Consider the following 16,299-nt stretch of genomic DNA (forward strand, 5'->3'; position numbering starts at 1 on the left):
TGGTCGGCATCTCGCAGGGTCGTGTGCATGAGGCCTAATATGGGTGCATTTTTGGACCTGTAGTATGGCCGCAAGTCCTGGAGTTATTGAGGGTCTAATGATGCAAACCAACACCATGTGATCCCAGCAAGAGGGCGGTTGATATATACCAAAATGGCACCCAGTCCCTCATGGCCCCATCCACGGTCATAGGATATATAACCGTGTGTGAATAAACACATTAAAATCAATGGATCCGTGTGCCGCCTGTGGAGAACTCGAACAGTACACGTCCATGAGTCACTGACGTGTGAATAAGGCCTCATGCACACGAACGTATATTCTTTATGTGTCCGTTTTTTTTTGTTTTTTTTTTGTGGATAGGATGCGGACCCATTCATTTCAATGAGTTTGCAAAAAATGCGGACAGCACACCATGTGCTGTCCACATCAGTATGTCTGTTCCGTAGCCCCGCAAAAAAGATAGAACATGTCCTATTCTTGTCCGTTTTGCGGAACATTTATGAAGCCCTTCACACCAGAAAACTGCCATCAGAAAGCCACAAAGCTTGGTGCACGTCATGCTTGTGCAAAATTTTGCAATGTTGAGGGGATTTAGATCCCCACTTCCCACTTTTCCAAAAATCAGGGCATTGCAGGGGTAACTATAGCCAGCAGGGTAGATTTATTGTTATCTATGCCAGGAAATTTACACCAGCTCCCTGGCTAGCATAGATTTCCGTTCTGTCGCACGACCCACAGAGACACACCACAATGGTGCACCTCTCACTAATTGTGGAGGATCTGAGAGATTACACGTCGGTCCTAATGAATGGCCAACTGAGAGTCTGTGGTGGGAATTCTGTCTGCGCCGGGTCACATGAGGGTATCATTGTGCGCCTCATTCTCTGACGGTGTGAAAAAAAATTCAAATTCCATCAATTACTGAAGGCGTCTTTCGTTTAACTATTGCTTTTCTGGATCCTGCAGATGACAGAGGCCACCAGTTAGGACTCCCTGGATGTACGTCCATGTCTTCTCCATCCCCAGGCGCACTTGTGTCAGTAGAGGCAGCTCAGTGTTATTATGTGTTTCACCCTGAGCCCCTCCTATACCCCCCTCCTCCCATCTCTCCGAGTCTTTCCCTATCAGACTGAGCTCAGCAAGCAGCAGCAGAAGAGGAGGAAGGTCCTCTGCAATTCATCAATGAATGAGTGACAGCCAGAGCAGGATGCATGATCTCCTCAGCTGGTCCTTGTCTTTCATGCATTGCCTGTAGGGAAGCCATCGCTTCTCCTTATTCTGCAAGGAAAATCAGGATTCGAGCCCTTGGATCACCAGGAACCGAGCAGCAGTAGGAGGCATCTAGCTTGCAAGGCAGCAGACATGAGATGGAGCTGCACGATTATCATGCACAGCAGGGTCTGACCATCTGACTGCCAGCTCTGGTTAGACCCAAACCTCAAGGCACATATCATGTGAGCAAATACAACAATGTGCCAACAATTCGGTGTCTGGGAAGTGATTTTTGAGGCTGCTGGAAACGTACAATGGGCCACTCCCTGACTTGAGATTGGGGACCTGTCTGAAGATAGCAGAGCAGTAGGCTGGTCAGTGCTGGCATGAAGATGGTCTGCTGGTTCTGGAACTAGATGACATAGTGGTGGCCACATTTTGTATGTGAGTGGACGTACGGTGATGGTGATACCCATCTGTGATCTCATTCAGGTCGACCTGCTGGAGATGTAACCCTTGCTTCTCATCAGATCATGGCATTGGGTCTCCCTGGCCTCCCCTCCAGCAGCTCACCCTACAGGACCAGTAGGATCAGTCAAGATGGGGCTGAAGAGCAAACACTCAGAGGGTCCACCTAGAGATGACAAGGGTGAGAAGAAAGGGGATCTGGAACCCAGCTGTCTAGGGACCGGACTGGATAAAGATGGGACCTTGCTGCTGGTGGGAGCAGGGAAGGAGGACGTGAAGCGTAACCCACAGGGAATTGGGCTTTTGGTTAAAACACCTCTGAACTGTACCCGACCGGTCAAGAGGAACAACGCTAAGTACAGGAGGGTGCAAACTTTAATTTATGATGCTCTGGAGAGACCAAGAGGGTGGGCTCTGCTCTATCATGCCTTTGTGTAAGTATCCTGCACCTGACAAACATACATACATGTCTAAATATAATGTGCGGGGGGAATATGACGCAGTATATGTCTGATATCCTGTATATTATATCTGATGGAATAGTGGCAATTGGTTGTCACGTCTCCGAGGCTACGGCTACACCATGGCAATGGGACAACCCCTGTCATAAGAGACACATAGAGCCATTGTGTTCACAGACGCATCCAATGGCTTTTCTAAGGGGTCTCTATTAAGTTCTATGGGTTGTGGTGTCAGAATACAGTAAGAGTAGTTGCTATCTGGCAGCAGAGTGGATATGTTGTCGTTCACACTGGACCTGCTCTCGCTCATGTGTGAGCGGGCCTGCTGTTATGGGCAGGATGGCTGTGAGCGTCTTCTAGCTGTGCCCTGCGTTTCTGTGTCTGATAGGACGCTGATTGAGGCGGTGTATGGCCGTGCGCTGGATAGGGGGACGTGATGGAGGAGACGCCGCCGTGTGTCTGGGATGACATATGTGTTCTGCATTGTTTCTATTACAAAATATCAAAATGAGTTCATCCTCTCAGGGAGTCTGAGGAAGAGATGACCCAATGGTGTTCTCCACCGCCTCCTGCTCAGCTGTGTGTCTACAGTGTACATGCAGCATTCCATGTTACCATGGCAACCGGCAAAGGTGTTGTGCTGAGATTCTAATTAGAATGGAAATGTTATGTTTTATCTATTATCATCTATATCCATCCATATATCTATCTATCTCATATCTATCTATCTATCTCATATCTATCTATCTATCTATCTATCTATCTATCTATCTATCTATCTCATATCTATCTATCTATCTATCTATCTATCTATCTATCTATCTATCTATCTATCTATCTATTATCTATCTCTCATTTCTCACTATTTCATATCTATCTGATAATTGTCTTATATCTATATATCTATGTGTTCATGTATCTCATATCTATCTATCTCATATCTATCTATCTCATATCTATCTATCTATCTATCTCATATCTATCTATCTATCTATCTATCTATCTATCTATCTATCTATCTATCTATCTATCTATTATCTATCTCTCATTTCTCACTATTTCATATCTATCTGATAATTGTCTTATATCTATATATCTATGTGTTCATGTATCTCATATCTATCTATCTATCTATCTATCTATCTATCTTATATCTGTGTATATATCTATCTATTTATCTACCAACCAACTTGTTTAACTTGGGGTTAGCCCCGAGGGCATTATTCTGGCCATCCACTGGTATTCATCCTTTAACCTCTATACAGCAATATGGCCATTGCAGTAGGGCAGCTACCAAGCCGCTAGCTCTTGCAATAGTCCCAATGTGGTTGGCTGTTGACCCATAGGGTCAGACACCACTGCAAAGCACTGAGGAATCAGAGAATACTCATTGTCAGGAAACAGGCAGAGTACGTGCAAATCCACAGTCCAGAAGTCAGGACAGGCAGCACAGGGTCTGACAGACATGGGTCAGGTCAAGCGGCAGAAAGTCAGAATCTAGGAATCAGGCAGAAGTCAGCACACAGGCAGGCAAATGGATTATAACTATTTTGCAGGGCCTATCAAGCTAGCGAGACCTAAGAGATTGCTGCCCCAGAGTGGAACAAACAGCCCAGCATATATAGGAAAACCTATTAGCTCACTAGACAAGCAGCTGCACGCAGAGCAAAAGGGGAATTAACCCTTGCAGTACTGAAGGGTGAGGTTTAGTGACTAGACCCTAATACACACACAGGAAGAGACCTAGCAGCCAAACTGCTGTCTGCGGTGAGGAACACAGGAGTCTGACGGCCAGCCCCGGGCAGAAGCTAGGTAAATGATACAGCTCCCATACCCGTTCCATATCGCGGCATGGTGGCAGGCAGAGAGCGTCTCCATGACATTCCTTCCCCATACACACTCTCTCGTCTTAGAAGAAAATTTTACTTGCAGCAGAGTCAACTGCTGGTACTTCAGAAGAGAAAGATACAGGAAGAGGAACTTTATTCTGGGTGCTTAACCCAACCGGATTCATTGGCACAATATTGGTAGGATTGAAGATGTGTTGAGGCATCACCTCCTGATCAGCTGGATTGACGGACTTTTGGAAAAAACGTCTCTCTCAAAGTTTTCTCGAACATGCTCTAACAGCTTGGGACCTAGGCCCAGATAGAGGGGGTAAACCGGACCATGGGGTCTAGATCAGTAGAACAATCCTAGGGATGATGTGGAGGCAGGAAGCGTGTCTTGCACATGTTGGGGTCCAAGTGGATTTTGGAGAGGCTACACAGTAGTCAGGCATCAGGAGTGACAGGCAGAACTCCAACAAAGAATCTATCAGAGTTCCAGTCTAGAAGTAGACTGTGTAGACAGAACCAAGGCAGTCCCAGCAGAAGTGGACAGGTAGACAGGCAGAACATACAGGGAAATTTTATCCAAATGGAGAGCGCCCACTTGAAGCTCCAAGGGCTCAGTGACTTACCGGATGGTCTCAGAGAGAGACTTTCCATTAATGGAGGTCACCACCAAGGCCCAATGCAGGAATCTTCCTGCCAAGCCAGAGTATAAAGGCGGGTTTACACGTACCAATAATCAGCTAGGTTAGGGCTCATTCACACGTCCGCAAGTGTTGTCCGCACCAGTTCCTCAATTGTGCGGAACAGGTGCGGACCCATTCATTCTCTATGGGGCCGGAAGAGATGCGGAGAGCACACTATGCATCCGCATTTCCAAAGCGCGCCCCCAATCTTTCGGTCCGCAGCTCCGCAAGAAAATAGAGCATGTCCTATTCTTGTCCGCAATTGCGGACAAGAATAGGCATTTCTATGGGGGTGCCGGCCGGGTGTATTGCGGATCTCTGGAAAAAGGCAGCAACTAAATAAGTCTTCTCTCATTGTCTACTTCCTTGGCACGTTCCTGGAACCAGAGATCAATATGGGAAGCAAGAGAGTTTAAACCCTCCAGAGTAGCAAGGACTGAGGCAACAGTCAAGGCGTTCAGGCAGGTGGATTAACGTGCATAAAATCCAGCAGATGCTCATGGGGACAGGATGTTGAGCCAGCTCCTGGCATACCTCAGGTAAAGTCATCAGAATGGACCAACTGTAGGAACCAACTGGTCTGACTTTGGGTTAGTCTTGAGGGCATTATCCTCTTGGTCCCCTGGTTTTCTCTTTTTAACCCCTATACAGAGATCTGGTGTTAACTGCAGGGGAGCCACCAGGCCGCTAGCTCTTGAAATAGTCCCAACATGGTTAGCTGCTGACCCACAGGGTCAGAGACACCGCTGCAAAGTACAAAGGGATCAGGTATTACATGTAGTCAGGAAACAGGCAGAGGTCAGGGCAGGCAGCATAGGGTCTGAATAGAGAATAGGCATGGGTCAGGTCAAGTGGCCAAAAGTCAGAATCCAGGAATCAGGTAGAAGTTAGTACACAGGCAGACAAATAGATTATAGCTCTTTTGCTGGCCCCAGCAAGCTAGTGAGACCTAAGAAAGTGCTCAGCCCATTGCTGACACAAACAGCCGATCATATACACTGCGTGCAGAATTATTAGGCAAATGAGTATTTTGACCACATCATCCTCTTTATGCATGTTGTCTTACTCCAAGCTGTATAGGCTCGAAAGCCTACTACCAATTAAGCATATTAGGTGATGTGCATCTCTGTAATGAGAAGGGGTGTGGTCTAATGACATCAACACCCTATATTAGGTGTGCATAATTATTAGGCAACTTCCTTTCCTTTGGCAAAATGGGTCAAAAGAAGGACTTGACAGGCTCAGAAAAGTCAAAAATAGTGAGATATCTTGCAGAGGGATGCAGCACTCTTAAAATTGCAAAGCTTCTGAAGCGTGATCATCGAACAATCAAGCGTTTCATTCAAAATAGTCAACAGGGTCGCAAGAAGCGTGTGGAAAAACCAAGGCGCAAAATAACTGCCCATGAACTGAGAAAAGTCAAGCGTGCAGCTGCCAAGATGCCACTTGCCACCAGTTTGGCCATATTTCAGAGCTGCAACATCACTGGAGTGCCCAAAAGCACAAGGTGTGCAATACTCAGAGACATGGCCAAGGTAAGAAAGGCTGAAAGACGACCACCACTGAACAAGACACACAAGCTGAAACGTCAAGACTGGGCCAAGAAATATCTCAAGACTGATTTTTCTAAGGTTTTATGGACTGATGAAATGAGAGTGAGTCTTGATGGGCCAGATGGATGGGCCCGTGGCTGGATTGGTAAAGGGCAGAGAGCTCCAGTCCGACTCAGACGCCAGCAAGGTGGAGGTGGAGTACTGGTTTGGGCTGGTATCATCAAAGATGAGCTTGTGGGGCCTTTTCGGGTTGAGGATGGAGTCAAGCTCAACTCCCAGTCCTACTGCCAGTTTCTGGAAGACACCTTCTTCAAGCAGTGGTACGGGAAGAAGTCTGCATCCTTCAAGAAAAACATGATTTTCATGCAGGACAATGCTCCATCACACGCGTCCAAGTACTCCACAGCGTGGCTGGCAGGAAAGGGTATAAAAGAAGAAAATCTAATGACATGGCCTCCTTGTTCACCTGATCTGAACCCCATTGAGAACCTGTGGTCCATCATCAAATGTGAGATTTACAAGGAGGGAAAACAGTACACCTCTCTGAACAGTGTCTGGGAGGCTGTGGTTGCTGCTGCACGCAATGTTGATGGTGAACAGATCAAAACACTGACAGAATCCATGGATGGCAGGCTTTTGAGTGTCCTTGCAAAGAAAGGTGGCTATATTGGTCACTGATTTGTTTTTGTTTTGTTTTTGAATGTCAGAAATGTATATTTGTGAATGTTGAGATGTTATATTGGTTTCACTGGTAAAAAGAAATAATTGAAATGGGTATATATTTGTTTTTTGTTAAGTTGCCTAATAATTATGCACAGTAATAGTCACCTGCACACACAGATATCCCCCTAAAATAGCTAAAACTAAAAACAAACTAAAAACTACTTCCAAAAATATTCAGCTTTGATATTAATGAGTTTTTTGGGTTCATTGAGAACATGGTTGTTGTTCAATAATAAAATTAATCCTCAAAAATACAACTTGCCTAATAATTCTGCACTCCCTGTACATTGGGGAAAATAAGTATTTGATACACTGGCGATTTTGCAAGTTTTCCTACAAAGCATGGAGAGGTCTGTAAATTTTATCGTAGGTACACTTCAATTGTTAGACAGAATCAAAAAAAATCCAGAAAATCACATTGTATGATTTGTAAATAATTAATTAAAAAGCATTTTATTACATGAAATACCGAATTTTTCACTTTATAAGACGCACTTTCCCCTCCCCCAAAAGTGTGTGGGGGGGAAATGGCAGTGCGTCTTATAAAGCGAATGCTGCCATTTTTCTTCTGGTGACGCTGATACATCACCGGCCGATATGCTGCACAGCGCGGCCTGCAATGTATCAGCGGGGAGGGAGGAGCGGCTGGAGGCCGCTAACTGGTGTTGGAATCGCGGCGGGGCCCGATGCAGTCACTGTACTCTATTACATCGTCTTTATATGTAAAGTGTAATAATGGGAGCTTTGTTAAAGTATCGCAATCCTCTGCAGTAGCGCAATCTTCTGTACTACTCACTATCACTATAGCCAGCAGCGTAACGTCACTCACTCCATCACGCGCCTGCTCCTCCCACTTTATTAATGAAGCAGGCGGAGCAGGCGCGTGACGGAGTGAGTGACAGTAGTTTGATAGTGAGTACTACAGAGGATTGCGCTACTGCAGAGGATTGCGATACTTTAAAAAAGCTCCCATGACTACACTTTACATATAAAGACTGCTGTGAGCGGGGCCCGGTGTAATAGAGTACAGTGACTCCACCGGGCCTAATTCGATTCCAACACCAGTTGCTGGCCTCCACCCCATATATTGGGGGTCACTATTTACACAGGGACACTGTTATGGGGGGGATCTGTGGATGACACATATATAGCATAAGATGCTATATATGTGTCATCCACAGATCCCCCCATAACAGTGTCATCCACAGATCCCCCCCCATAACAGTGTCATCCACAGATATCCCCATAACAGTGCGTCATCCACAGATGCCCCCATAACAGTGCGTCATCCACAGATGCCCCCATAACAGTGAGTCATCCGCAGATGCCCTCATAACAGTGAGTCATCCACAGATCCCCTCCATAACAGTGTCATCCACAGATCCCCCATGATAGTGTCATCCACAGACCACCATTAGTTCAAAACCCACCAAAAGCACACCTTTTGGTTCAAAATAAAAACATTTTCTTATTTTTCTCCTCAAAAACCTAGGTGCGTCCTATAAAGCGAAAAATACGGTAAGTATTTGATACAACAGAAAAACAGAACTTAATATTTGGTACAGAAACATTTGTTCGCAATTACAGACATCAGACGTTTTCTGTAGTTCTTGACCAAGTTTGCACACACTGCAGCAGGGGTTTTGGCCCACTCCTTCATACATATTGTGAGGAATATGGATTATTGTTCAATGTCAGCCATGTTCCCACACCAGTCAGATAGCAGAGGTAGTGAACTCCATAGGGGGGCCCTGCTTCAAAGCCCAGCCATATGGAAGAGAACCTCTAGCAGGCCACCGTTTACAATTTCTCACCTCCATTCAGCTAGCCAGGAACCCAGCTAATGGAACAGGAAAAACCTATCTGCAGGGGGTCTAGGCCTTTCCCCAGTTCAATTAACATTATCAGACATCATGGAACCTGCGATTCATAAGGAATTATGAATCGCCCGTCCATCACATAGTTTGGTGGTGGGATGCCAGAGAGGAGAGATATACATATCTCCCCACAGAAACCAAATAACGGTACCATGCTTGGACTCTACTGGTAGCTGGAACCCAGGCGGATCCATTGGTCCCAGAACCACCTCCCTGCGACATTCTGGTCTGGAGCCAGGTGCCCTAATTGGTTTTGTGGCTCATCTGCTTCCAGCCCAGCAGAGGGGCAGTGGACCCCTCCCAGAGGCCGGGAGGGGAGGGGCCCGCTACAGGTTAAAAGGCTTGTGCCAGCAAGCGAGCGGGTCTTTTCTCTGAAAGGGGGTCACATCGTGCCATGTGTTTAGAGGGACCTGCAACTTGCTGACATCACTGCCCCCCACGTGACTCCAGCTAAGAACGCATCACAACCCACAGGACTCCTATAACTGGAAAACTGACTTATTGTTCTGCTTAACCGTGTTGTACCCTATCAATTGTATTTGTAACCTCAGACCACTGTATATATTTTCTGTGTGTATAGTGTTATTTCTAGTGAGCCCTTAAGGCGATTAAATATATAATTTAATCTTGTGCTGTCTTGTATCTCGATCACGAATCCCCACGTCTGTGTTTCGGCCTAGTTATACGCTACTGCTGGTTGGTTTCTTACCCTATATAATCCCGTTAGCGTACCGGGCTTATATCAAACTAGAAGCTGGTGGCAGATACCCAGGCTGAGACAGCGCTGTTTTACTAGGGCAGTGAAAAGGCTCTCTCAGCTTGTTGCCTCTCTGTGCCCACGTGGACAGGAGGTGTCTGTGTAAACGGTATCAAGCTGACCTTACCTGCTCCTCCAGGAGGGCGTAACGTCACGCCTTGGTAACCAGTGACCATACCGTATCTCGCTGTCTCTTCGTATTTGACGTCCGACGTCAGTCGGAGTATGGTATTCGTCACACATATCTTCTCCAGATCTTTCAGGTTTCGGGTCTGTTGCTGGGCTACATGGAGTTTCAGCTCCCTCCAAAGATTTTCGATTGGGTTCAGGTCTGGAGACTGGCTAGGCCACTCCAGGACCTTGAAATGCTTCTTATGGAGCCTCTCCTTAGTTCCCCTGGTTGTGTGTTTCGGGTCATTGTCATGCTGGAAGACCCAGTCACGACCCATCTTCAATGCTCTTACTAAGGGAAGCGGGTTGTTGGCCAAAATCTCACAATACATGGCCCCATCCATCCTTCCTTCAATACAGTCCAGTTGTCCTGTCCCCTTTGCAAAAAAGCACCCTCAAAGTATGATGTTTCCACCCCCATGCTTCACGGTTGGGATGGTGTTCTTGGGGTTGTACTCATCGTTCCTACTCAAAACACGTTGAATGGAGTTGATACCATAAAGTTCTATTTTGGTCTCATCTGTCCACATGACCTTCTCCCATGCCTCCTGGATCATCCAGATGGTCATTGGTGAACTTCTAACGGGCCTGACATGTGCTGGCGTGAGCAGGGGACCTTGCGTGCCCTGCAGGAATTTAATCCATAACGGGGCAGTGTGTTACTAATTGTAATCTTTGAGACTGTGGCCCCAGCTCTCTTCAGGTCATTGACCAGGTCCTCCCGTGTAGTTCTGGGCTGATTCCTGACGTTTCTCAGAATCATCCTTACCCCCACGAGGCGAGATCTTGCATGGAGTCCCAGACTGAGGAAGATTGACAGTCATCTTGTGTTTCTTCCATTTTCTAATAATTGCACCAACAGTTGCCTTCTCACCAAGCTGGTTGCCTACTGTCCTGTAGCCCATCCCAGCCTTGTGCAGGTCTGCAATTTTGTCCCTGGTGTCCTTAGACAGCTCTTAGGTCTTGGCCATGGTGGAGAGGTTGGTGTGTGATTGAGTGTGTGGTGTCTTTTATATTGGTAACGAGTTCAAACAGGTGCAATTAATACAGGTAAAGAGTGCAGAGTAGGAGGGCTTTTTAAAGAAAAACTATTAGGTCTGTGAGAGACAGAATTCTTCCTGGTTGGTAGGTGATCAAATACTTATTTCATGCAATAAAATGTAAATTAATTATTAAAAAATTATACAGTGTGATTTTCTGGATTTTTTTATTGAGATAACTAAACTGATTGGTGAGAGTCTGACGGATGGGACCCCCACTGATTCTGAGAACGGGGGCCTGGCAGTCCTATAAAGAATGAATGGTGTGCCATGGCGCATGCTCGACCTGACACTCAATTAGGACAGAGGGATGGTTGGACCCTCACTGATCAGTTAGTTCTCTCCTATCTTGTATAATGTTATTACTTGGCACAAAATCTTGTATCATCTATAGTGAGAATCTTCTCATATTTGGCAAAGGGGCCACATGGGCTTGCTCAAGCTTGAAGACCTGCAACCAGTCAAGATGTCCCCATAAGAACCCAGACTGCACTTACCTCTTGTGCTGGTCTGTGCTTTATTCTGCATACGATGGCCCCTGGTCAACTCATGTGCAGAAACCATCTACATATCTATAATTGAGTATGAAATGTATGGGTGTAGGCCTATGACCATTGCATGGAACCTCCCTCAAAGCATATATACTGAAAATTAGAGATAGACCCTGCAAATTAGGGACTGTTGGTAACTATTTCAAGGTTGGTGCAGTGACTTAAACAGACTTGGCAGAGTTTACTCATATTGAGGCAATGACAGTGTCTCACAGAAGGCCAAAACTTAGTGGTTACACAGTTAAATATTGAGCACAGAGCTTCGTGGTTACACACACAGATGTGAGGCACAGAGCTTGGTGGATACACAATCAAATGAGGCACAGACCTTTGTGGCTACATACACAAACATAGGACACAGAGCTTGGTGGTTGCACACACATACATGGGGCACAGAGCTTGGTGGTTGCACACACATACATGGGGCACAGAGCTTGGTTGTTGCACACACATACATGGGGCACAGAGCTTGGTGGTTGCACACACATACATGGGGCACAGAATTTGGTGGTTACATACACAAACATGGGGCACAGAGCTTGGTGGTTGCACACACAAACATGGGGCACAGAGCTTGGTGGTTGCACACACAAACATGGGACACAGAGCTTGGTGGTTGCACACAGATACATGGGGCACAGAGCTTGGTGGTTGCACACACAAACATGGGACACAGAGCTTGGCGGTAAACACACAGACGTGAAGCACAGAGTTTAGTGGTTATCAAAAGCCACAAAAAGCCTCTGTATACAGTTAGCAATGTAACTCCACAGACGGTTGCCAATAGTAACAGGAGTGTGTCTGTCTCCGCTACACAATCTATCTATCTGTCTAGCTCATATCAAATTCATATCTATCTATATATATCTATTTATCTATATCATATCTCTCTATCTATTTCATATTTATCTAATATTTGTCTCAGTCATATCTATTTATCTGTGTTTATCTATCTATCTCCTATCTATCTATCTATCTATCTATCTATCTATCTATCTATCTATCTCATATCTATCTATCTATCTCATATCTATCTATCTATCTCATATCTATCTCATATCTATTATCTATCTATCTATCTATCTATCTATCTATCTATCTATCTATCTATCTATCTATCTCATATCTATCTATCTATCTCATATCTATCTATCTATCTATCTCATATCTATCTATCTATCTATCTATCTATCTATCTATCTATCTATCTCATATCTATCTATCTATCTCATATCTATCTATCTATCTATCTATCTATCTATCTCATATCTATCTATCTATCTATCTATCTATCTATCTATCTATCTCATATCTATCTCATATCTATCTATCTATCTATCTATCTATCTATCTATCTATCTATCTCATATCTATCTATCTATCTATCTATCTATCTATCTATCTATCTATCTATCTATCTATCTCATATCTATCTCCTATCTATCTATCTATCTATCTATCTATCTATCTATCTATCTATCTATCTATCTATCTATCTATCTCATATCTATCTCCTATCTATCTATCTATCTATCTATCTATCTATCTATCTATCTCATATCTATCTCCTATCTATCTATCTATCTATCTATCTATCTATCTATCTATATCTATCTATCTCTATCTATTATCTATCTATCATCTATCTATCTATCTATCTATCTATCTATCTATCTATCTATCTATCTATCTATCTATCTATCTATCTATCTATCTGCAACAAGCAGGGTACTGGGGGCTGCTATGCAGTGTGTCAGATTTAGGTGTAACTAAGTTTGTGATGCCAGTTGCAGCTTGCGCAGGTACTGTGAAAGGGCCCTTTAAGATGGTATGAGCACACGTACTAGGTTAGGAATGCCAGAGGGGAATATTGTCTCTGTATTGTGTCAACGGTGTCTCCTACCTGTAGTACGGCTGGACTCCTGTATCCCGGCTCACATGCAACAAATTTGAGTGCTGTAAATAGGAGTAATGGAGGAATGATGGAATTCCACACAGAAAAGAGGGTCCAACTTGTCTTTACTTGATGTTATAAGTGGCAGCTTTAGATCCATACAATCATACAGCAATAGTCTTGGGGTCCCAGCAGGTGTTGGCAATATGTGGCAGGAATAATATATATCTATTCTGCATCTGAACATACGCCTATAGATCTGGCAGGTATCTGTCTTCTGCTCTGTCTTGGGTTCTGCTTTGGTTTGGGCCTGACTAGCTATTGAGGTACTTATCTTCTCCTTGTATTTGGAATCTGTTACTTACAGGACTGCTCGCAGGGAATGGTGGTTTTGTCCTGGAGATCTAGAAGTTCTGCAGTTGCTGCTTTCTTTTGTCATCCAGCTGAGGTAAGGAACTCAGGCTGGGAAGGTTTCTTTAGGCCTCAGGTTAGGCCTGAATCCTTTGTTGGGATCCCTGTTTCTGGGAGCTCCTATTCACGCAGCCTTCCCCAACTGGGGGGGGGGGGGGGGGGGCTGGTACACTGCCTAGAACCTTCTGTCCTCCCTCTGAAGTAAGAGTGGGCAAGTTCCACTCCTCCTCAGATGGGGGAAGCTAGCCTGGAATGGTATATTCCAGTCTAGGTATACTAACTTTCCTACAGACTATCTGCTACATACTGCTGCCACCTGCTGGTGTACATGGAAATTACAGCAAATATATAAAATACAGATAAATACATGGGAATGCACAGTGAGATTACATCAGATATTAACACATTCACATCTTAACATAATGAAGCTGGGTGACAGAGTTTCGTGACATACTCTGGGATGTTACATATCTATCTCATATCTATCTCATATCTATCTATCTATCTATCTCATATCTATCTATCTCATATCTATCTATCTATCTATCTATCTATCTATCTATCTCATATCTATCTATCTATCTCATATCTATCTATCTCATATCTATCTCATATCTATCTATCTATCTATCTATCTATTTCAAATTGTATCTTGGGTTTCTTTTCAAATTATAATCCAGATCCCAACACTCTGTGTACATTTATTATTTATTGCAGTGAAAAGCAGATATTGATTTTTGATGGAACGTTGGATTCTGCTGTGACATCAACTGATGTCTGATTTACTACAATGTAAATACGCACAGTCTCTCATGACTCCGCAATTATAAGGCTTATTGCTCAATATTCTTTAGGTCTGTGAGGTCAGGGGTCAGTAACTTGACAATATGGGCTCTACAACCTACGTGTCCCCTGCCTCACGTATATAGGGGATACACTGGTTGTTGGTGAATGCCATGATAAGAGGCAGGTCAGATAATGAACTGATCATGTGACCGCTGTAAAATTACCAATTTATAGAGAGCCATCAAAGGGGTTGTCAAAGTCATTTTTAAAAGAAATATGAAGAAGTTTTTGGTATAATAAAAAAAAAAATGTATTCACCTACTCGAATCCCCTCCATTCCAGCACCATCCCTCCGTTCTCCATGCTGCTGCAGCCATGACGTCATGCTCTTGAATGCAGTGATGATGTACCCATATTCTGCATGTGACTGCTGCAGCCAATCAATGACCTCTGAGGCCAGTGATTGGTTGCAGTGGTCATACGGTAAACAAGAACATCATCACTGCAGTCAGACATTTTTGCGGGTTTGTAAAAATGAGTATTATTTTTATTTTTTTTACTTCTATTCATTTCTCTGTGTATTAAAAGGTAAAAAATAAAGCAGACAACCCGCATGATGGTACGCCTGGAAATTGTCTGTCTAGAATGTACCCCCTCCTCCACTAAAGATTGCTATATAGTAATATGGGCCATTCCAGTATAACCTAGGTACCTTCTGTATATAATTATACACACTACTCACAAAAAGTTAGGAATATTTGACTTGCAGGTGAAATTTATGAAAAACATAAAAAGTTCACACTACAGTGATATTATAACATGAAAGTCGGACATTAAGTCGAAGCATACAATGGTGATTTCCTCGTCTCAAACAATTTATTGAAACAAAAGCCGACACCAGTGCTGGGTATACGGCCACAAAAATGTAAACGTCTCAGTAACTTGTCCTGTGGCCTTGAGCATAAATTACAGCTTGAATGCGACTTCTCCTGCTGTTCACAAGTCGACTTATTGTCTGCTGAGACATGGCATCCCACTCTTCTTAAAGGGCAGCCCTCAGGTCATTGAGGTTCTGGGGTACAGAGTTACGAGCCTCTACACGGCGACTCAGCTGATCCCATAGGGTTTTCAATGGGATTCAGGTCTGGAGAAGGTGAAGGCCACTCCATTTGAGGCCCCCCAGTCTCCAGCAGCCGTTCCGTAATGATACGACCTCGATGAGCTGGCGCATTGTCCTCCATGAAGATGAAATTAGGCCTGTGTGGTTCATGCAGCGGCACAATGACTGGATTAATGATGTTCTTCAGGTAGTATGGGCTTGTCACTGGACCATTCACAAAGTGTAGGGCAGTTCTGTACTGACTAGACATACCTGCCCACCCTGTAACACCACCACCACCAAAGGCTCATCTGGTGACGACAGTGGCAGATACATAGCGCTCTCCTTGACGTCTCCAACATCGTTGGTGGCCATCATTTCTGCTCAGCGTGAATCGACTTTAATCAGTGAACAGCACTGAGGCCCACTGGTCCCCCATCCAACGTAGATGCTCTCTGACCCATGCAAGATGAGGACATCTGTGTCTGGTGGTGTGCTCAGGTACTCTTGCAGGCCATCTAGCATGCATACCATGCTGATGTAAATGGTTTCTAATGGTCTGATGTGACACTTCGGTGCCTCTCACTTCCCTTAAATGTGCCTGGAGTTGTGTGTTATTCATCATCCGATTCCACAGGGCATCGTTCACAATGAAGCGGCCATCAGTGTGGCCTAAAGGACGTCCACTTCTATGTCTTTCTGTGACTCTTCCAGTCTCTCTGTATCTCTGATACAACCTGCTGATGACACTCTAAGCTCAGTGGCCACTTCCATC

General features: G+C 44.5%; 1 protein-coding gene across 1 annotated transcript in view; it reads left to right on the forward strand.

Moving 5' to 3' along the window:
• Nucleotides 1-1,173: 1,173 nt before the first annotated feature.
• The window catches only part of KCNQ3 (potassium voltage-gated channel subfamily Q member 3), a 245,637-nt gene continuing 230,511 nt past the window's right edge, over nt 1,174-16,299 (forward strand). The window contains exon 1 of the mRNA XM_040432900.1: nt 1,174-2,117. Within this exon, the coding sequence (XP_040288834.1) occupies nt 1,816-2,117 (302 nt within the window). The 5' untranslated portion in view covers nt 1,174-1,815. The remainder of the gene's footprint in view (nt 2,118-16,299) is intronic.

Source organism: Bufo bufo, chromosome 5 (genome assembly GCF_905171765.1).
Source record: "Bufo bufo chromosome 5, aBufBuf1.1, whole genome shotgun sequence".
Lineage (NCBI taxonomy): Eukaryota > Metazoa > Chordata > Amphibia > Anura > Bufonidae > Bufo > Bufo bufo.